We start from the raw sequence: 22,208 nt of genomic DNA, 5'->3' as shown, positions 1-22,208 counted from the left end.
TTTATGCAGCTAATTTTTTGAATTAATATTATTTCCCAAGTGTTTTCTTCTTTTTTTTTTTTTTTTTTTGAGAAAAATATTGTTTCCTACGTTGATGCCCTTTCACTGCTTTATTATGCAGGTGCTAGTTGTTGCCAACCCTGCAAACACCAATGCTCTCATCTTGAAAGAATTTGCTCCTTCAATCCCAAAGGAAAACATCACGTGCCTAACACGGCTTGATCATAACAGAGCATTAAGTCAAATAGCTGAGAGACTGAAGGTTTATGTTACTGATGTCAAGAACGTAATCATCTGGGGCAATCACTCTTCAACTCAATATCCGGATGCCAATCATGCGACTGTCACCACCACAAATGGAGAGAGACTAGTCAAAGAACTTGATTCTGACGATCATTGGTATCTCAAAATATCCAACATGTTTATTTTTTGCCACTTTCACATGTTTAAATTATTTGGAGACATAGGTTGATAAAGTACGTTTAAGTATTTAAATGGGAGGTAGAGTAGGCATAAGGTTCAATCCTCCAAATTTAGACCACCTACATACCATGATACTATTTGTCCTAAAAGATTAAGTTCTTAGGAAATAGTGAATTTAGTTATTTAACAATTTTTTTTTTTTTTTTTAATTATGGATTCTAGTAACTGTAGCTATCCCACCCCTCAAGATAAATAGTGATTGATCATCTATGAAGACAAAATTGCTCCAGTGAATTTATGGCTCTCCTTAGATTACCATGCTTCTTTTAAGCAATAGCTTGGGGTGCACTGTCAATTAGTACCTACATGCCATTTTCCTAACCCAGGGATCCCAATCTTTGGGGTGTAGGTGGTAACAATTTTTATACCTGAGTTTGTACTCATCAAAAAACAAACTTATTCTTAAATTTGTCTTGCACCCTGTTAGAGCATCTGCACCAGTTGGTATAAACAGAAAATGATGTGAAATTTACACATTTAAGCCCCAAAACTACCCACATCAGTCCTTCTATATTAGGACCTGGTTTTATATTTTTGAAAAGTTATCGAACTCCAAAGTTTTAGGTTGGTCTTGGGTACATTTGGGTGCATGTTGAATATTTAGGTTGCAACTCTTTGCAGAGTCTTCAACAACATAGTTATGTTGACCATCTTCACATCTCTATGCATCCTTGTCAGGCTATTTACTTTGCTTCCCTTTATGTTATTTATTTATTTAAATTTTGTCTGTCATAGGTTAAAAAACGAGTTCATCAACACTGTACAGCAGCGTGGCGCAGCCATTATCAAGGCTCGGAAAGCATCAAGTGCATTGTCTGCTGCAAGTGCTGCTTGTGATCATATGCGTGATTGGGTTCTCGGGACTCCCAAGGTTGATTATCTTTCATCTCAAATAGCATTTGATCATGCAGAACTTATTTGCTTTCATATTCTTCTTCTTCTTCTTCTTCTTCTTTTAATTATTATTATCTTTTGTAAATTTTCCTTTGGCTTTGTAATTCAGGGAACGTGGGTTTCCATGGGAGTGTATTCTGATGGTTCTTATGGGATCCCAAAGGATATTATTTACTCTTTTCCTGTTAAATGTGAGAAAGGAAAATGGTCAATTGTGAATGGTAAGTTCTGTGGCTTTTATATGTTGTAAATGTTACTTCTTCTTTCCTTAAGAGTTGAACTGCTAATGTTTCTGAAGCTACAAATCACTGTAATCTGCATAGAGGAATATATGTTGTTTGTCAATTATGTCTTAGATCTAAATAATGGTTTAAGAGCAAAGGTAGTTGTTGAAGAGAGCAAGGATATATATTTGGAATATATGGACTATAAGTCTATAACAATGAAATGCACAAAGCTCAGAACTCCCAGTTACTGATGAGCAATCAACAATGATATAAAACGAGGCATAAGAGTAATACAATCGAGGATTCATGAATGAATAGCTATAATTATGATAGCCTACTATACTTTTGTGTTAGTAGTTAGCATGTTATATATTCCAAAATGCTATGAAAAATGGTCAAAATGTTTTAATACTACTTGCATGAGACTATTTCAGTGCATTCAGTGTTTGGAACTTGTTTACGCATTGGCAGGGCTCAAGATCGATGAATTCTCAAGGGCAAAGATGGATGTAACTGCAAAAGACCTCATTGACGAAAAAGAAGTTGCCCATTCATGCCTCAACTAACAAGGAACCCATCTTCCCTTGGAGAATAATGAAGAAGACTTGATAATGCATGTAAAGAAAAAAGGGATTTCCAATTTCCATCCTAACTTTATGTAAAAATTTTATTAGTCACTTATAAGCTTTGGAACAATGACAGAACAAGATATGTCCTGAGTTATCTTATTTCATGTGTTGGCAAAAGTGTAGACTAGTTCACCAAGCACCTCCTCAAATCTAATAATCAGTTCCATGTTACTACTCATATGTTTTCATTGACTTTATATTATTTCACAAGTCCTAAAAAAAATCAAATTTATGAAGTTAAAAAAAAAAAAAAAATTATTTTAAGTCATATGACTAAGAATTTGAATTCACTTACCATTATGCTTGGCTAGAGCAGCCAACAAATTTTGATTAAATTATGTTTGATCTTATCTAAACAAAATCTGACTAAACTATGTTCGATGATAAGAAATTGTTAAAAAAAAAAAAAAAAAAAATCGAAATTTTAAGTACTAAGTACTATTCAAGCAAGGCATTTTATTTTACAATTGATTTGTTAGTTCTAATTAGTTCAACTGGTAAAGTCTCTTATAATCAAATAAGAGATTTGGGATTCAATTCATGCTTACATCAAAAACCAATTGGTATCTTGGTATGATGATAAAAAGCTATCATCAGGAGTGGACGTCATAAGTTGAAATTCTCTTTAAAAAAAAAGTTTACAATTGGTCTAATTATGTCTTTCTATTAAACTAATTTTTTTACTTTGGCCATTAGCCACATTAGCAATTTCCATTTAAGAGATAGCAGTAAAAACTAAATTGATACAACATTGAAAGGTTAAAGACCAAATTAACACAATTGAAAGAATATGGACTAAATTGAAATATGGTATAAAGTATATGGAGCAAATACATAATTTACCCTAATAGTTATTAGTAGGCTGTAGGCATTTGTTATGATTATGCTTATTGTATGTGAAATTATACATTCTAATATTAGGTAAGTATAACAAGTTAAAGTTGAGGGATAGAAAATGTAATTTGTATAAATTTACATTCATGCTTTACTAGATAAAAAAGTAACAAATTAGAAGAAAAAAAATACAAATGAACCAAAAAAAAAAAAAAACAAACACCAACCGACTGAAAAGTATAAAAAAGGACAAAAAAAACTAAAGAAGGAAATTTAAAATAAATATATAAAAGGAAACAGTTGACATGTAACAAAAAATGACAAAACGGAAAAGAAGCAAAGGAAAGGAAAAAAAAATAGAAACCATGGAAAGTAGAAAACCTAGCACGTTGTAGTACATGGGTGCTTTAGTCCATACATTTTCTAACATGTTTTCTCCCCAATTTGGGAGAAAACATTTTGGTAGGCTTATATTGGTGGGCTCGGGAAGAAAACACTCGAGTCCCACCAATTTTTTTTACTCTTCTCCTTCCAACCAAACACCCACTAAAAACATTTTCTTCTCACTTTTCTTTCATTTTTTTTTTTTTTCTATCCTCTCTATTCCACCTCTAACCAAACGAACCCTTAGTATGAGAAGAGGAAACTGTGCTAGTTCTTTGAGTGAAGGAGAAGAGGGTGAATGTAGTTCATCTCAAATCTTTGGGTGAAGTTTTCCTTATCTGAAAAAGCGGGTGTTAAGGTGGATGTGAGTAATAAACCTTAAAGGCAAAAATCTTCACTCAGCGTGTCCTTATACATAGAGGTGGGGGCTAGAATGTTTAAGCCACTGTGGAGAACTCATAGAGGGTTCCATGTTCGTGATCCACAACTTTTGTCACAACTTGCCCACATGGCAAGTTGTGAGTGATTGAAGTTGTGGTGCTAGCATTATTTATATGCTATTGGTGTTATAATAACCAACCCACCATTTTTATTCCATTACTTATAACTCGTCACGTGGTAACCTACCCATGAAAGGAAAGAAAAAAAGTGAATTATGGGTTAAGAGTAAAGGTTCTTTGAAAACAAAGGATCAACAATCTACAATTTGATAGAGGAAGGGGATAGTAGGAGAAGGACAATGCAATATGATTGCAAGACTACAGAAGCTACATCGGTGGAGGTTGGTTACTAGCCCCACCGAGAATAATGAATTGTCTAGTTTGGGATTGTCATGAGCTTGGGAACCCATGCAAATAGTTCAATAGCTCGTTACTTTTTTACGAGGAAAAGATCCCATGATCGTGTTCTTGTCGGAGACTTGGCCAAATGAAGCATGGTTGGAAAGAATAAGGTGCGGGTTGGGTTTTGATGGAAAGTTTGTAGTTAAGGGTGAGACTTGAGGGGGAGGTCTGGTTCTCTTGAAATGAAATCTGCCCTCTCTACCTTTGTTGATTCCTACTCATTTGAATCATACAAATGTTATTCTAGATAAAGGCTTTGAGAATGCTTGGAGGCTCACTGGCATGGGGTCGATATGAGTATAAACTTGATAACTTCTATCACTCTAATCAATAAAAAATCAATCTTAGACTAGAGTAGAATTTTTATCTTTAAGTATAAAAAATATATATTCTTAATAATTTGATTTGTCCACAATTTTTTGGTTTCCCTCCTTAATGAGGTAACACCCCAATCAATTCTCCTCCCCCATTAAGTTATTCCTCTCTCCATCAAACCGGTTTATTTACCTCTTTAATAATTAAAAAATTACACTCTTTTCAATGTTCTTCAAAAAAATATTTTTGGTGAAATTAAGCTTAAATTAAATAGAATTAAAGATTACAAAGTCTAAAATAAGAAACATGCCAAGCATCAATTGATAACCGGTACAAAATACAAGGAGGATGCTAATACAAAACAAGACTATCACTTAGAGACTATCACTTAGAGACTATCCTTCCTTGGGAAAAATACACCTTGTTACGGGTGTATATTTCCTCACACTCACAGTTGGTGGGACCCACCAGCTATGGGACCCACACAGCTGTGAGTGGGAGGAAGTATACACCGGTAACAAGATATACTTCCTCCCTTCCTTGGCCAAAGAGTCCGCAAATTGATTATCTTTGCTATAAGTGTGGTGGGTCCATGAATGTGAGTTTTTTAAAGCATTCTTATATATTTAATGCTTCCATGATTTTAGACTTCCCTCTTTAACGCCTCTCCATCAATCCGGTTTATTTGCCTCATGACATTAAATTTTTTTACCTTATTTTTTAGTTTTCTTCATTAGTATAGCATTATTTCTTTTGATCTTGTTTTCATGCTTTTTCATTAATTTTTTCTTTTTCCTTCTTCGTTCTCTTTTATTGTTTCCTCCTATCCCCCCCCCCCCACCCCCCCCACCCCCCCTCTCTCTCTCTCTCTCTGTTTTATTTTTCTCTTACCAACCATGTATTAGTTCTCCATCAAACCTAACAACATCATATTTTTATTTCCTTATCTTCTTTCATTTACTCCTTCCGTGGAATGACTCCTCGGGTTCCCTGCTTCCTTATTTCCAATACCTCTCCTTAAAGAGACACAAATCTTCTGTCACATTCTTCCTGTTCCACTGTTACTCCACAAATAAAACCATACCACATGTCCATCTATTGTATTAAATACTAAATTTATGCCTTCTATTATTTTAATGTCCTAAAATAAATAAATAACTTATCATATTTAGGTAATTGAAATAATAGAAGACATAAATTTAGCATTTAATAAAATAAATTGACATATGGCATGTTTTTATTTGTAAAGTATATAATGAAACAAGAAGAGTGGGATAAAAGATTTAGACCCCTCCTTAAATGCTTCAGAAACACAAATCATTCTCGTAAACAAACGAAAAAGGTTTGGCTCCAAGTACAAATAGAAAAATGACACTGTATGTACATGACTCACTTGATTAGTTGGACTAAGTAAGTCATGCATAAATGTCATCTTCCTATTGATGGTTGGAGCCCCAAACAAAAACTGATATAAATATAAGGAAAACGTTAAAAGCACTAGGAGTTTTAGTGTTTTACTATAAACTGATGTAGTAAAACTTGTAGTCCTATAACATTACTGTAAATACACTCAAGTTTGTTTTGTTAAATCTGGCTAAAATGAAATATTCTTTTAGCATAAATAATTTGTAATAGATGATTAATTCTAATATATTAACTTGTATAAATTGTTTCTCAAAAAAAAAAAAAAAAAAAAAAAAAAGCCTTGTATAAATTGTAAAGAAAAATAAGTCTAGGCCGTTACAAATTAATTACATATCCCTCGTAGGGGTGGCAAATGGACGGATTGAGTGAGTTGAGTGTGTAATTACCAATTTATCATTTATAACCAATTTATATATAAATTAATTATCCATTATCTATTAACCCATTTAATTAGTAACTCGTCCATTTAACTCAATATAACCAAAATAAATAAATAACTTGTTAAAAACTAAAAAAAAAAAAAAAAAAATTTAAAAAGTTCACTTTTTCTGTTATTTTCTCTCATTTTCCCTTCACAAAATTAATTTCTTAACAACCAAACAAAACCACAGGGAGAGAAAATAAAATTACTTTTTTCTTCTCTGTGCTGCTTCGTCTCCTTCAACCTCACTCTTCCACTCCTCCCCCACCCCCCCTCCCCCCCCCCCCCCCAAACTCTCTGAAACTCACCACGTTCCTCTTCCTAACCCTATCAAAATCAACAACTCCATCCCCATCCTCCACCTCTGCCACAATCGCGTTCCTTATCGCCGACAAATCGATCCAAAGCCGCGACCTCGGAGTCCACTTTTATAGAACCTTCTTGCTAAAATCCGATGACGAGTACGCCCGCTAGAACTCCGAAAGCTTCGGCTAGAGCCTCTTCAAGGAATCGATCTCCGCCGGAGGCGATTGAATCGTCGGTACAGAAAACGAAGTCGAAGCCGAGTTGAAGAAATTCTCGAGCTCTCGGTCGAACGACGTCGCTAAGTTCTTGAACGAGTTGGCTCGGTGGCGCATGAGTTGGATATCCGCGTCTGCCGAGTCACGAACCTCTCGCCAACCTTTGGATATGAAGGAGAACGCGCTCGAATTCGACGAAGAAGAAGACGACGTTGTTGCTCGATTCTCATTGTCCATGGCTGACTCTGAAAAAGCTAGGGTTTCTCTTCGTTCTTTGAAAATTTCTAGGGCTTGAAAGAATTGAATTCTCTCTCTCTCTCTCTCTCTCTGAGAAAATGTTTAGAAATCTAGAGGTTAAAGTGTTTGGTTACTGAGAAAATCTGAGGGAGAGTGAGACTGAGGTCATACTGTTTATTTAAGTTTTAGATTTTAGAAGGGTTTAGTGGTTATTAGTGGGTTTATTTAATTTTAAATTTTAGATGGGTTTAGTGGCCATTAGTGAATTTCATAACGTAATTCTATATTCTTATTTTTCTCCTTAGTTTGATTCGAAAACAAACAGATGGATAGGTTATTTTCTTTCACTGGGGAGATCTCTTGTTATACTTCTGCATCTCTTATGCAAGTTGCTTTGGCATCTAAAATTAATGCCTTGTTGTAAAAGTATCTTTTTATATGCTTTGCTTTCATTCATATATTTTTTATTGATGGATCACACACACACACACATATATATGCGCTGCAAGTTAGGATTGTTTTGTGAAGAAATCTACCAAAAAACTGTTTATTGATCTGTTTGTTTTTGAGAAAATGGAGTATCTTGACTTGCTTAAGAAGGGCCTCATTGTTTTATTTTCTATTGCTTTATTTTGAAAGCTCATTCCATATATAGAACCGTTTTAGGATCTGTTTGTTTTCATGGAGTATCTTGAATTGCTTCTGAAGGGTCTCGTTGTTTTGTTTCCTATTGCTTTCTGTTGGATGCTTATTACATACAAGTGGAGCTTCCGGAAGATAGAGAAGGAGCCAACGAAAGTATTGGTCACTGGTGCTGCAGGCATGCTAGCTCAATATGATATTCTATTGGCTTTTCCTGGTCCTTGCTAGAAATATTATTATATCTCCAACTTAGATAGCTGAACCTAGAACTTTATTTATTTTCGCTGAATTTCTGAACCATATTTATCTAGATTTTATTCTAATCGACAAAAATGAATGTTCTCCTAATGTGAAACCTCAAAAGTTCCTTTTTTGCATGATTGCTTAATCCAAATATGCTTGTATGCTTGTGGATACTTGTTTTCATTTTTCCTTCTTTTGGTATCTTTAGCTCATATATACATATTTCATTTATTTCTTTTGTTAGAATAATGGTTAAATAATTACTATTTGTTTTTGAAAATGTAACGCTTAAATAATGCCACTATTTTTATTTGAAAATGAGTTTAAATTACTTTTTTGTAGATAATCTAAAGAAATCTTTCAAATTTTAACTGTTTTGCTGTTGTTATAGTCATTATTATCTTATACATTGAAGTCTTTTCCAGATTCTCCACCAAAAAAAAAAAAAAAAAATTTCCAAATAGTTGGAAAGAATGAGAATTGAAAGAAAAGAGTGTCTTATTATATCAAGATGACTGTTGTTACATGTTACTATATCAAGGACCAAGTGTATTTGATTTTCAATTGTGAAGTGTGTATCTCAAAAGTTTGATTTTGTTCAACAGGGCAAATAGGTTATGCCATCCTTCCAATGATTGCAAGGGGAGTCATGTTGGGTCCTGATCAGCCTGTGACTCTGCACTTGTTTGATAATATCAAGCAGGCAGATGAAGCCTTGAATGGGATAAAAATGGAATTGATTGATGCTGCCTTTCCTCTTCTAAAAGGTATGTCTCTTATCTTGAGAGATAATTCTAGGTAGATAGAATTATTCTCTCCCTTGAGGTTTCTTAAACTGTCATGAATATGTTTGGATAGGTGTGATTGCTACCACGGACATTGTTGAAGCTTGTAAAGATGTTGATATTGCTGTTATGCTTGGTGGATTCCCACGGAAGGAAGGTATGGAAAGGACGGATATGATGTCTAAAAATGTGTCTATGTACATGGCTCAAGCTTTGGCCTTGGGCAAGCATGCTGCTGCAGATTGCAAGGTGACCTCATAAATGCACTTGAGTGTGTAGATATGATATAACTCATATAAGATTTTAGAGACACCCACACTAGTTTACAATATTATAAGTTCACCTTATATAGATTTGTATTGTTTGTATATGTATCCTACTTTAAAAGTCATGAAATTGGATGCTTTAAGATGTTTTAAGTTTTAAAAGCGGAGACCTTTTGGTGCGGACGCCATATTGGACTTATTGATGCTGATTAATGATGTAGAACATATAACATAGGCTTTCCTTAGGTAGAGAGACAAACAAAAGTTAGTGCGCAAGCAATCTAGGAAGTAGAAAATTACTTGTAGAAATCATTGATGATGGCCACTATGCACCCTTGACATGATAGTCACTCCACAAGTACAAAGTTCTTGTGGGTGTGGGGGGGGGGGGGGGGGGAAGGGCTAGGGTTCAATTTTCCAGGAGAAAGTTTTACACACGTGTACTTAAATTATGTTAAGAGTAGAATTTCTATCTTGTATAAATTTTTTTTTTTAAAAATTCATTGGTGATGGCGATAGAATTCCCTGAAAATTATAAGGGAAACAATGCTAGGAGCTAAACTCGTCATCTCTGAGTCTCCGACCACGACCAAAGCCAATTTTTGAGAAAACTCTTTCATTTAGTCCCTGAAATTTTCATTTTTGCCATTTTTAGTTATTTTATTCGGTTACAACTTTTCATTTAAAAGTCAAAATAATGTCCCATCTATTTTGCAATTATCTCAGTTTTGCAATTTTTGGGTATATGTTTTCTTATTTTGTCACCTAATTTTGTACTTAATGCGAATTAGGGTTTTAGGGTGTTTTCCTAGCCATATTAGGAGTGCTTTAAGGTTTCTAAGGGTCTCCTAGCAGCCCTAGGACTGTTTCACTATTTAAACACAATTAATAAATATTCAGACTTTTGTCTCCTAATTTTATGGTAGATTCCAATAACCATTCTTGTGAATTCAAGGCACCTAGGTTATTTTTCCTAAACAAACACATTTTGTTCCTTATTATGAACAAAACTCATTATGATATGAGTTAATTTTTTCAGAATTTTTTTTTTCAGTATTTAATGTATTTGTTATGAAGTTATTTCCTTTAATTTCACTATAGAAGACAAGTTGATTATGAATAAATAAAATTTTATTGGATGTTTTTCTTCCAACGCTTGATGTTTAGTACAAGCAATCCTAGGCAGTGAACCTAGGTTCTTATCTCTGTTACTTTGCTTGGTACTAATTCCAGGCAACTGTAATTGTTGATTCCTGGGTTCTATCCCTCTTTCCATTGCTGACTTCAGGTTCTATCCTGTTTGTTTTTATTTTACTTCACAAATACACATTCCCATTGAAAATTTGGTCGTCCTGCATGACCTTTAGATTGAGATGCCCTCTTTAGGTCATGATAATTGTGCATTTTCAAGTCTAGGTTCCAACTTATTTATGAACGTCTTTAGTGAAAACCAGATTTCTAACTATTACAAATGTTGGAATTTTTAGTGTTTTTTTTCCCTTAATCTTCACTTCCATGCAGTTAATTTTTGGACTTTATATTGTTTCATAAGTTGATGCCTTTTCATTGCTTTTATGCAGGTGCTAGTTTTTGCCAAGCCATCAAACACCAATGCACTCATCTTGAAAGAATTTGCTCCTTCAATCTCAGAGAAAAACATTACATGCCTAACACGACTTGATCATAACAGAGCATTGAGCCAAATAGCTAAGAGGCTAAAGGTTCATGCTAGTGATGTCAAGAACATAATCATTTGGGGCAATCACTCTTCAACTCATTATCCAGACGTCAATCATGCGACTTTCACCACTAAAGATGGAGAGAGACTAGTCCGAGAACATGTTGCAGACAATCATTGGTATCTCAAAATATCCAACATGTTTATTCATTTCCACTTTCACATGTTTAAATTATTTGGAGACATTGGTTGATAACTTGCATCAAACTTCCTCTGATACCATGATAATTAAACTAGTACTTCTCCTAAAAGTTTAAACTATTAAGAAATGGTAAATTTAATAATTATTTAACCATTATTATAGCATTACTTGTGTTAGAAGTATGTGGTTAAATGATTAAATTTACCATATCTTAATAGCTTAAGCTTTTTGGATAATCGGTAATTTAACATGGTATTAAGGTCTTGAGTTTGATCCCTATCACTTTACCTCTCATTTAAATTCCAATGTGTTAAGCCTTATCTATTAAAAGGTAGTTCGGCTCACGTGAGGGGGAGTGTTAGAAGTATGTGGTTAAATGATTAAATTTACCATATCTCAATAGCTTAAATTTTTTGGACAATCGGTAATTTAACAACTTGTTGCTAAGTCAAATGCATAATGTTATTAACATTCAGCATTCTGGTAGTTGTAGCTATTGCCCCCCCTTGAGATATTAGTGATTCATCATCTATGAAAACAAAATGCCCCAGTGAAATTATGCTCTCCTTAGATTATCATGCTTCTTTTAGGTAATAGCTTGGGTGTACTGTCAAGTAGTATCTACATGCCAATTACCTAACCCAGGATTCAAATCTTTAGGGTATAGGTATATATACACATGCACTTGTTTCTTGAGTCCTGTTAGGACCTGGCTTTGATATTGAAAAATTATTAAACTCCAAAAGTTTTAGGTTGGCGTGGGGAGTACAGTAGTGTGCATGTTTCAATTTTAGGTTGCAACCCTTTGTAGGGCCTTCATCAACTGTCCACTTTAAAATAAATAAATAAATAAATAAAAATTGTTTGTCATAGGTTAAAAACCGAGTTCATCAAAACCGTACAGCATCGTGGTTTAGCCATTATCAAAGCTCGGAAAGCATCAAGTGCATTGTCTGCTGCAAGTGCTGCCTGTGATCATATACGTGATTGGGTTTTTGGGACTCCCAAGGTTGATTCTTTTTCATCTCAAATGGCATTTGATCATGTAGAACTTATTTGCTTTTATATTCTTTTGTAATTTTTCCTTTGGATTTGTAATTCAGGGAACGTGGGTTTCCATGGGAGTTTGTTCTGATGGTTCTTATGGGATCGAACCTGGCCTTATTTACTCTTTTCCTGTTAAATGTGAGAATGGAAAATGGTCAATTGTGCAGGGTAAGTTCTGTGGGGCTTCTAAATGTTGTAAATGTTACATTTTCCTTCCTTAAGTGTTGAACTTCTAATATTTCTGAAGCTACAAATCACTATAATTTGCTTAGAGGAAGATATGCTATTTGTCAATTATGTCTTAGATCTAAATAATGGTTTAGAGCAAAGGTTATTTTGAGTAGTGTGGACTATAACAATGAAATGCACAAAGCTCAGAACTCCCAGTTACTGATGAGTAATGATGATTAAAATGAGCGCTGAGAGTTATATAATTGAGGATTTATGAATGAATAATTATAATTATGAGAGCTTACTATACTTTTGTGTCTGCATTTTATATTCCAAATGTTGTGAAATAGTTCAATTTTTTTATTTTTTTATTATTACTTGCATAAGACTACTTCAGTGCACTCAGTGTTTGGAACTTGTTTATGCATTGGCAGGGCTCAAGATCGATGAGTTCTCAAGGGCAAAGATGGATGCAACGGCAAAAGAACTCATCGAGGAAGCATCATTCGCCAAGTCATGCCTCAATGAACAATGAACCCATCTTCCCTTGGAGAATGAAGAAGACTTGATAAATATATGAAAATAAAAAAGGATTTCCAATTTCTATTCTAACTTTATGTACAAATTTTATCCATCACTTGTAAGCTTTGGAACAATAACAGAACAAGATGAGCCATTCTGATTTATCTTTTTTTCATGTGTTAACGGAAGTGTAGACGACTTCACCTAGGCCCTCCCCCAATTCAATAATCAGTTCTATGTCACTAATCACATGTTTTCATTCACTTTCTAATTAGTCATTTAAAGTTTCTATTAATTATTTCAAAAATCCTATAAAATATGAAATTTTGAAGTCATAAAAAATGCTAAAGACTAACAATTTAACTATGTTGCTTTGAGTTTAACTAACAGGACACGGCTTACGTCCTATGCATCAGTGCACTGGACACGTATTTACATCATAACGTGTAGTGCATAGATGCACTGGCCACAAGCTTAAACTTAACTGTCATTCAATGGAAAGTCCATCAACCTATAAGACAGAAGGGTTTAAATCCAAACGCTATATAACATTAGGATAATGAACTCAAATTTTAAAACTTTTAGGAGGCAAAATCAAAATTACATTAATTTTTACTGTGCAAATTACAATTTAATCTAATTTATATTATCATCGTATATGGGTCATACTTTTTATCAAAAAAAAAAAAAAACATATATGGGTTGCACTTATTCAACTGTTCCTTTATGTGGTTTTTTTAGAGTACCATACCCACTAAAATCTTAAACACTTGCAATTTAATAAGAAATGATATATCTACAACATTTTCTTAATATTTTTACAACAAATCCTAAGTGTGATAAGTTGATTTTGAGACATTTTTGTTATGTGACCACTTTTGGAACTCGAGTCTCTAAAAACTTTAAAAAATATATCATTTTATGATTTTCTTTTTGAAACTCGAGTACTCGAGTTTCAAAAGTGGTCACATAACAAAAATATTTCAAAATTGGGCACATAACTAATATGTTTGGGAAATTAGCCTAATAGGCGCGCTTACACACACACACACACAAAAAACCCTGCGTGGCACAACTTACCGTTCTTTTCTTATTATGTGACTTTATTTTCAATATTTTCTCTTCTTTTTTTTTTTTTTTTTTTTTTTTTTTTTTTGGAAGCTTAGAAAGTGCAGTAAAATGACACAACGTGATTGTCAATAATGAGCAAAGGAAAGTAAAAGCCTCCTCTAAACTAAGTGTAGCACAACCATTTAGCTTGGTTGTGGTGCTTTGATGAAAGTGAATTTTGCATTCATGGGAACTTTCATAACTTAAATATTCTTATCTTTTTCCTTAGTACGATTGGAAAACAAAAAGAAGGGTATGTTCTTTTCTTTGGATTGGGGAGAACTCTTTTACTTTTGCATCTCTTATGCTGCTATGCAATTTTCTTTAGCATCTGAAAAGCTTTGTTGTACGGACCTTTAATATCATTCATATACATATGCATGATGCAAGTTGGGCTTGCTTTGTGAAGAAATCCAGATGGAACTGATTATTGATCTGTCTGTTTTCCGGAAAATTAAGTATCTTGAATTGCTTCACAAGGGTCACATTGTTTTGGTTTATATTGCATTGTATTGGTGGCTTATTAGATACATTTGGAGCTTCTTTAAGAGAGTGAAGGAACCAATGAAAGTGTTGGTCAAGGGTGCTACAGGCATGCAAGCTAGCACAATCTGATATCCTATTTGGTTTATCTTGGTCCTTGCCAGAAATATTTGATTGACCTGTTATATTATTATGTCCCCAACATCGATATAGCTGAATCTCAAAATTTTCAGTTTTCTGATTTTTTTTTCTTGGCTGAAATTCTGAACCAGTCATCTAAATTTTCATTCAAATTGACAAAAATGATTGTTCTCCAAATGTCAAACCTCAAAATTTCCAATTTTACATAATAGCTTAATTTAAATTTTCTTGTATGCTTGTGGATACTTGTCGTGTGGTTTCTTCTTTTGGCATCTTTAGCTCATACAGATTTCATTTCCCATTTCCTAACAATTTAAGTTTTTAGGAAAAGTGGCAACTTATCAAGTTTTCTTTGATGGGAGTGAAGGTCAAATTGACCCCAATTGCTGCGAAGTTCAATTTTCATTCAAATTTGTCCAAGTTTTCATGATTTTTGTCTCAATTGTTGTCAAAAGTTATCTAAACAGAGTATTTTAATTATTTCTCTTCAAATTTATCCTTCACTTCACTTGAAAACCATATATGTTTTCTATTTGGTTCATGACTTCCTGCAATACTGTTCTGTTATATAATTCTTCAATGGAAGTGTTTAAATCTGTGGCTTTCTTTGAAAATGAGTATAAATGCCATTTCTGTAAATTATCCAACGAAATCCTAAAAACTGTGAGTTCTTTGTTGATGTTAAATCATATTATCTTATACATTGTACTCTTCCAAATAGTTGGAAAAGAATGATAATTGAAGGAAAAGCTAGATTAATATCTGTTAAATAAAAAACATAATATCAATATGACTGTTGTTACATGTCAAGGAGCAAGTTAATTTTATTTTCAATTATATGAGTTGGCGAATTCTTTCTTCTAGACATGATAAAAGTTTGTGTATCTGTAGCTCAAAATTTTGATTTTGCTCAACAGGGCAAATAGGTTATGCCATTGTTCCAATGATTGCAAGGGGAATCATGCTGGGCCCTGATCAGCCTGTGATTCTGCACTTGCTTGATACTGAACAGACAAATGAAGCCTTGAATTCACTAAAAATGGAACTACTTGGTTCTGCCTTTCCTCTTTTGAAACGTATGTCTCTTATCTGTGAGAGCTATATACTGAGGTAGATAGAATTATTCTTTCCCTTGAGGTTTCTTAAATCTTGTCATGAATATGTTTCAACAGAAGTAGTTGCTACCAACGACAATGTTGAAGCTTGTAAAGATGTCAATATTGCTATTATGATTGCTGGATACTCACGAAAGGATGGTTTGGACACCAAGGATTTGATGTCTAAAAATGTATCTATTTACAAGGATGTAGCTTCGGTCTTGGAGCAGCATGCTGCTGCGGATTGCAAGGTAAGAAACCCCATAAATGTGCTTCAATGTTTAGGTATAAGATTCTTGGGACACCCATCTCCGACATTGGTTTGATTTTTTTAATATTTTTTGCTGAATGACACTGGTTTAGAATCTTATTTGTTCACATTACATAGATTTGAATTATTTGCATCTGTAGCTCCATTTACTTTAAAAGTCATGAAATCGGATGTTCAAGATGTTTTGAAGTAAAAATACTTTCTATCCTTGTAGGTGGGATGCTACTTATCCATGCACAAAGTGCTTGAGAGTTTAGGGAAGGGATTTGGGTTGCAAGATCAGCATCATATTAATGCATATATTTTTCACCATCTAGAAAGAAAAAAAAAAACTAACTTCTTTTTCCAAAAAATTAAGAGATTGGTTTCAAAATGTGTCCGTTAGATAATTGTGCTTATATATGGAGGTGCAAGAAAAAATTAATAATATTATCATTATATATGGACACATTGTTAGCAGGAAACTTTCCAGTTATGATGATGAAAATAAAGTCCTTGGCATCAACGTTTGAAAAGAAGGGCATGGGTCCAACAACCAGCGTATTGGGAATAAAAGTTATAATGAATAAAGATGCAAAACTCTTATATCAAGATTAGGAAAATTACTTGGAGAAAGGTGCTCAAATGATTTAACATGGATGATTCCAAATTGCATCTGTCAGTAAAGGAACTATCCAACTAAATGACAATACAATTGTGCCTTTTTTAGTTTGTTTCCAACTTATTTATAATTAAAGCAAGTGAAACCAGATTTCTAAATGTTGATGCCTTTTCATTGCTTTTATTATGCAGGTGCTAGTTGTTACCAACCCAGCAAACACCAATGCACTCATCTTGAAACAGTTTGCTCCTTCAATTCCAGAGGAAAACATCACATGTCTAACACGACTTGATCATAACATAGCATTAAGCCTAATAGCTGAGAAGGTAAAGGTTCCTGTTAGCAATGTCAAGAACGTAATCATATGGGGCAATCACTATGCAAATCAATATCCGGACATCAATCATGCAACTGTCACCATAAAAAACGAAGAGAAACCTGTTAAAGAATGCATTCCTGACGATCATTGGTAGGTCAAGATATCCAACATGTTTACTTATTGCCACTTCACATGTTTAAATTATTGGCAGACATAGGTTGATAAACTACCTTTTTGACTTTCTAAGTGGGAGGTACAGCAGACATAGGGGTTAGAGCTTAGAACTCAGGCCATTTACTCTAATGCTATAATAAACTAGCACTTTATCCCAAAAACTTAAAATATTAGAAAATTAGAAAATGATGAATTGAATTATTTAACCATTATTCTAGCATAGCTGATTGCTAGTTCTTATTAACATTCATAATTTTGGTAATTGAAGGAATCCCTCTCCTGTTAAAAGTCTTTGGTTGTATTTGATATGCATTTGCACCTATTCATCTCTGCAGTATGTTCAAAAAATAAACTGTTGCATCTTCGTGGGCTACGATAGCCAAAGAAAATGTTAAAGATGCTGTGACCTAACAGTCGTTACACCTTGAAGAATGTGAAATTTGATGAAGCATCTTCGTGGTGGTAAAAAGAGATTGCATCATTGCCAATCTCAAGGGAGATGAAAGATAAAATGATTCAGAGGATGAGGGGAGCAATCAGAGAAAGATCAGTTTACAGAAACTGATATGAAAAATTTTTGAAGATGAAGGTGAGCCACAGTCTAGAGAAGTGACTCAAAGTCCTTGGCAAACTAGTGTACAACCACAGGATACTAGAGGAGGATTGATCTAGAATAGAAAAGGAAGAAATCCCATAACTACAAAAGGTCGTCAAGGTAACAAAAACTTTATTCCAAGTGTGCAAATGCAGCAATTGCAGAGGATAACAACATAAAAGAGCTGTCAACATATGAATAAGCATCTCAAAGTGAAGAATGTATAAAAGCAATGGAAGAAAAAATTCACATACTAAAGAAGGATCAAACTTGAGACATTGTGCTAAAGCCCAAGGATGTGAAACTCATTTCTTGCAAATGGGTGTTAAAGGTAAGACTCATGCATATGGATTGGTAGGGAGATACAAGGCTCAACTCATAGTTTGAGGATTCTCTCGATAATATGGGCTAGACTATAATGAAATGTTTAGCCCAATTGCAAAGACAATCATTGTACGTGTTGTGTTAGCACTTAACAAGAAGTAAATCTTGGAAGCTATGGCAGACAGATGTAAAGAATGCTTTCCTGCATGGAATATTGGATTGAGAAATAAAATTAAATAATTAAAAGGATTTGAGAGCAAAGTCCAACCAAACTATGTACGTAAGTTAAGGAAAGCTCTTTAGATTTAACCAGTGCTAAAGGCATGGTATGGTAAGATTGCAGAAGTCTAATTTAGAAGTTTTTCTTTGGGTACTTTTATCACTTGTTGCTCCCTTTTACTCAGTACCCTCTTCAAGATAAGTAGCGATTGATCATCTATGAAGACAAAAAGTGCCCCAGGGAAATTATGGTTCTCCTTAAGTTATCATTCATATATTAGGCAATAGTCTATCAACTAATTCGTACATGTTAGAATTATGGTTAAATGATTAAACTAAACATTTCTTAATAGCTTAAACTTTTAATAAAATTGGTAATTTATCGTAGTATCAAAACAAATGGTTAGGAGTTCGGACACTATCTCCACTTTACATTCTATTTAAAAAGTTAAAACTCGTGCCCAAGGATCCCAATCTTTTTTTTATACTTGACCTGGTCTTGAACCCTGTTAGGACCTAGCTTTGACATTGAAGAGTTATTAAACTCCAATGTTTTAGGTTGAAGTAGGGTACAGTAGTTTCCATGTTGAAATTTTAGGTTGCAACCCTTTGCTGGGTGATGTTGCCAATCTTCACATCTCTATGCATCCTTGTCTTTTATTTACTTTGCTTCACTCCCAATAAGTCTCCATTTTTTTTCGTATGTCATAGGTTTAAAACCGAGTTCATCACCAATGTGCAGCAGCGTGGCGCAGCCTGGAACAGATCTCAGAAATCAACAAACAGTGCAGTGTCTTGTGCAAGTGCAGCTTGTGATCATATACATGATTGGGTTTACGGGACTCCCAAGGTTGATTCTCCTTCATCTCAAATAGCATTTGATCATGCAGAACTTATTTGCTTTTATATTCTGTTTTTATTTTATTTTGTTTGTTGTTAACTTTTGTAATTTCCCCTTTGTCTTTGGAATTCAGGGAAAATGGGTTTCCATGGGAGTGTATTCTGATGGTTCTTATGGGATCCCAAAGGATATTATTTACTCTTTTCCTGTTAAATGTGAGAAAGGGAAATGGTCAATTGTGCAGGGTAAGTTCTGTGGCTTCTATATGTTGTAAATGTTACATCTTCTTTCCTTGAGAGTTGAACTTTTACTTCCAGTGTTTCAGAAGCTAGAAATCACTAAAACCTACATGGAGGAATATATGTTGTTTGTCAATTATTTCTTAGATCTAAGTAATGGTTTTAGCAAACGTGTGTAGTTGTTAAAAAGAGAAGGATATATTTTGTGAATACTATGGACTAAAACAATGAATGCACAGAGCTCAGAGCTCCCATTCACCAATGAGCAATCAATGATGATTAAATCAATTCTTCTAAAAAAAATGATGATTAAAGTGAGGCTGAGTACTATAATTGAAGATTCATGAATGAGTATTTATAACCATGAGAACCTACTGCACTTTTGTGTCAACATTTTTTATTCCAAAATGTTTGTGAAATGGTCCAGATTTTATGTTATTACTTGCTTTAGTGCCTCAATGTTGTCAAGGAGCCTTATAGCTCAACTAGCATTTTTTTGGTGTTTTCAATTGAAACATTCCAGGTTCAAATTCATTCTCTCCTATTATAACTATCAAATCAATAGGAAGAAAAAAAAGTGCATTCAATGTTTGGAACTTATTTATGCAATGGCAGGGCTCACAATCGATGCGCTTACAAGGCAAAAGATGGATTTAGCAGCAAAAGATCTCGAGGAAGAAATATCAATGGCCAAGTCATGCCTGGACTAACAATGAACCCATCTTTTCATGGAGAATAATGAAGAAGACTCAATAAATACATGAAAAGAAAAGAAGAAAAAAAAAAAAAAAGGAGTTCCAATTTCCATTCTTACTTTATGTACAACTTTTATCTATCGGTTACTAGCTTTGGAAAAATGGCATAACAAGATGTGTCATTGTGATTTTATTTATTTAAAAGTCGCAGACCCACGTGATATATGGAAATATATAATTATTTTGAAATGTGGTATAATGTATAATTTATTCTCTAAATTTTATTATAAATAATTTTTTCTCCCTAAAAATTAAACAATTTCTAAAAGTAATTTCTATCTCTCTATTTTTACAAATATATGGTTTTATTATTTTTTGTGTTTTTTGAAGTGGTCCATATTTTTCTAACTATTATTATTATACATTATATTTTCCTAATTTATTTTGGTACAACCAAAATTTTTAAGTTTCAAATTTCTCATTCTCTTAAGGAGATTATCATGATAATCAAAACTTATCACATAATTACAACTGAGATTGCTCAAATAATTTATAGGCACATTTAAATATATAGCCATGAAGATTGTGTTTTGATATAAACTAAAATTCTCACTTCCAAACAATGGGCCGAATGGACCGAAGGAGACAAAATGGATAGAAGTGAATGGAACCAAATGGACTAAAGTAGACCAAATGGATCAAGCGGACTGAATTAGATTGAATGGGATGAAGTGGACTAAAATGGACCCAATGGACTGAAATACTACACTACAATGATGTGACTCAATAGTAGCGTATAAATGCTATATTTCAGCTTTTAAATACTATATATTGGTCTTGTTAATGGATACCCTTAGGCTTGATACCACTTTCATTGGAAATATAAAAAACTGTCAAAACAATTAATTGTTTTTTTTTTTTTTTAATTTTCCATAAAAAATTCTAAAAATATTTCATAAACCAATGCCCTTAGGGCACCACTATCTTTTCTCATATATATGTATGTATGTATGTGTGTAGATTTATTTTTCATGTATTTGCAAACTTGAAAACAACTTCACCAAACACCATACTAATAATTAAAATTGTCAACAATCATATGTTTTCATTCATTTCAATTTTGTAGGACCTGTTTTTTTTTTGGAAGGGTTCCTTAAGCCTAAGCCCAATACAATCCTATGGGTCTGTTAAAGGGTTGGAGGAATTGTGAGATACTGGGGGAGGGAATTGAGCTCTGTCCCACTATGGCCAATTAGGTAGTTCTAACGAACTAATATGTGCACAAGTAGGTCCAAGAAATGCAACAATATAGAAATATATTTGCAAGAATCACCCTGGATTGAAGTACAGCTCCCAAGTAATACTACAAATAAGGGGCACTATTTTCCTGGGAACTTGACCTAAGTTTTATACTCTCTCTATTATTGCCAATTTTCTCTCTTGCTCTGTGCTTTTCTTTCTTCTACTATTTCTCTTTTTTGTACTCTACTTTTTTCTTGTTCCTCTTCTATGGTCGATTCCTCCCTTTTTATGCTGATCTTGGTTGGCCTAAAATTACTATTTTCTCCCTTCTTCTTGATCTTACCGTTTTCCCTTGGACCAAGGCCCTATGTGCTTGCTTTCTTTCTCATCTTTGTTCTTATTTCATTTTCTTGGGAACCCATGTATAAAAGTATTTGATTGCTTTCCTTTCATGGAAGTTAACTTTCCTAGGCAATCCAAGTGTCAACCTAGGTCAACAAAAGGGGTTTCTGCTAAAGATTGGGAGAGAGACATTTTAAAGGTTCCTTTGGGTTGATGGTGACTTCTCATATTGAGTTTCTTTCCTGGAAGTGGTGAAGATGCCCCTTTGAGATGGGTGAGCTTATAAAGCACCCAAGCATCTTTCTTTCTTCGCCATTCTCCTTTTGGCCAAGGTCTTTCAAATTTCTCCCTTATGGTCTGGTTGGTTTTCACCCCAAGTCCCAAGGTTTGGTGGGATCATTTGTCATTTTCAATCATTTTCATTTTGGGGACTTGGCCTTTCATGGCCCCTTCCCTAGTGAACCCTTTTTGGGCTCCCTTATTTACTGGGCAAGTCTCATTTCAAGTGTTAAAGATATATTAGCTCATTAGTATAGGTTCAAGTCTAATTCTACTTTGTGTGCAAGCCAAGTCTCCTACTTGTACTAGAAGTCTATTAGTCTAGGGTTTAGTCTACTATATATACACATGTTATGATTCATTGTAACACAGGATTTGTACTACACTTTAATATATTATTGATGTAGCCCTTTAGGGTTTCCTCCGTGGATGTAGGCCGTTAGACTGAACCAAGTAACTCCTGTGTGT

General features: G+C 33.9%; 3 protein-coding genes across 9 annotated transcripts in view; all 3 read left to right on the top strand.

The window, feature by feature from the left end:
• The window catches only part of LOC126723075 (malate dehydrogenase, cytoplasmic-like), a 98,326-nt gene extending 95,994 nt beyond the window's left edge, over nucleotides 1-2,332 (top strand). For 4 of the 5 annotated variants that reach the window (XM_050426331.1, XM_050426332.1, XM_050426333.1 and 1 more), the window contains 4 exons: nucleotides 122-399; nucleotides 1,219-1,354; nucleotides 1,487-1,598; nucleotides 2,076-2,332. In XM_050426331.1, the coding sequence (XP_050282288.1) occupies nucleotides 122-399; nucleotides 1,219-1,354; nucleotides 1,487-1,598; nucleotides 2,076-2,170 (621 nt within the window). In that variant the 3' untranslated portion in view covers nucleotides 2,171-2,332. The remainder of the gene's footprint in view (nucleotides 1-121; nucleotides 400-1,218; nucleotides 1,355-1,486; nucleotides 1,599-2,075) is intronic. The other variant, XM_050426334.1, reaches the window with a different exon arrangement.
• Nucleotides 2,333-7,341: 5,009 nt separating this feature from the next.
• LOC126723078 (malate dehydrogenase, cytoplasmic-like) lies at nucleotides 7,342-12,951 on the top strand. 2 transcript variants are annotated; one of them, XM_050426338.1, is made up of 7 exons: nucleotides 7,342-8,032; nucleotides 8,703-8,864; nucleotides 8,956-9,131; nucleotides 10,729-11,006; nucleotides 11,902-12,037; nucleotides 12,132-12,243; nucleotides 12,681-12,951. In XM_050426338.1, exons 1-7 carry the CDS (start codon nucleotides 7,894-7,896, stop codon nucleotides 12,779-12,781), a joined length of 1,104 nt encoding a protein of 367 aa, XP_050282295.1. In that variant the 5' UTR covers nucleotides 7,342-7,893; the 3' UTR covers nucleotides 12,782-12,951. The 2 variants fall into 2 exon arrangements, with proteins under 2 accessions (XP_050282295.1, XP_050282296.1); XM_050426339.1 differs by lacking the exon at nucleotides 11,902-12,037.
• A 1,257-nt stretch (nucleotides 12,952-14,208) lies between these two features.
• LOC126723076 (malate dehydrogenase, cytoplasmic-like) lies at nucleotides 14,209-20,119 on the top strand. Of its 2 annotated transcripts, none has more exons than XM_050426337.1 (7): nucleotides 14,209-14,470; nucleotides 15,420-15,578; nucleotides 15,675-15,850; nucleotides 16,663-16,940; nucleotides 18,845-18,952; nucleotides 19,077-19,188; nucleotides 19,798-20,119. In XM_050426337.1, exons 1-7 carry the CDS (start codon nucleotides 14,296-14,298, stop codon nucleotides 19,837-19,839), a joined length of 1,050 nt encoding a protein of 349 aa, XP_050282294.1. In that variant the 5' UTR covers nucleotides 14,209-14,295; the 3' UTR covers nucleotides 19,840-20,119. The 2 variants fall into 2 exon arrangements, with proteins under 2 accessions (XP_050282294.1, XP_050282293.1); XM_050426336.1 differs by having other exon boundaries at nucleotides 14,211-14,470; nucleotides 18,814-18,952; nucleotides 19,798-20,117.
• The last annotated feature ends 2,089 nt before the right edge of the window (nucleotides 20,120-22,208 follow it).

The sequence above is a fragment of the Quercus robur genome, chromosome 4 (assembly GCF_932294415.1).
Source record: "Quercus robur chromosome 4, dhQueRobu3.1, whole genome shotgun sequence".
NCBI classification, from domain to species: Eukaryota; Viridiplantae; Streptophyta; class Magnoliopsida; order Fagales; family Fagaceae; genus Quercus; species Quercus robur.
This window is presented reverse-complemented; position numbering and strand designations above follow the sequence as displayed.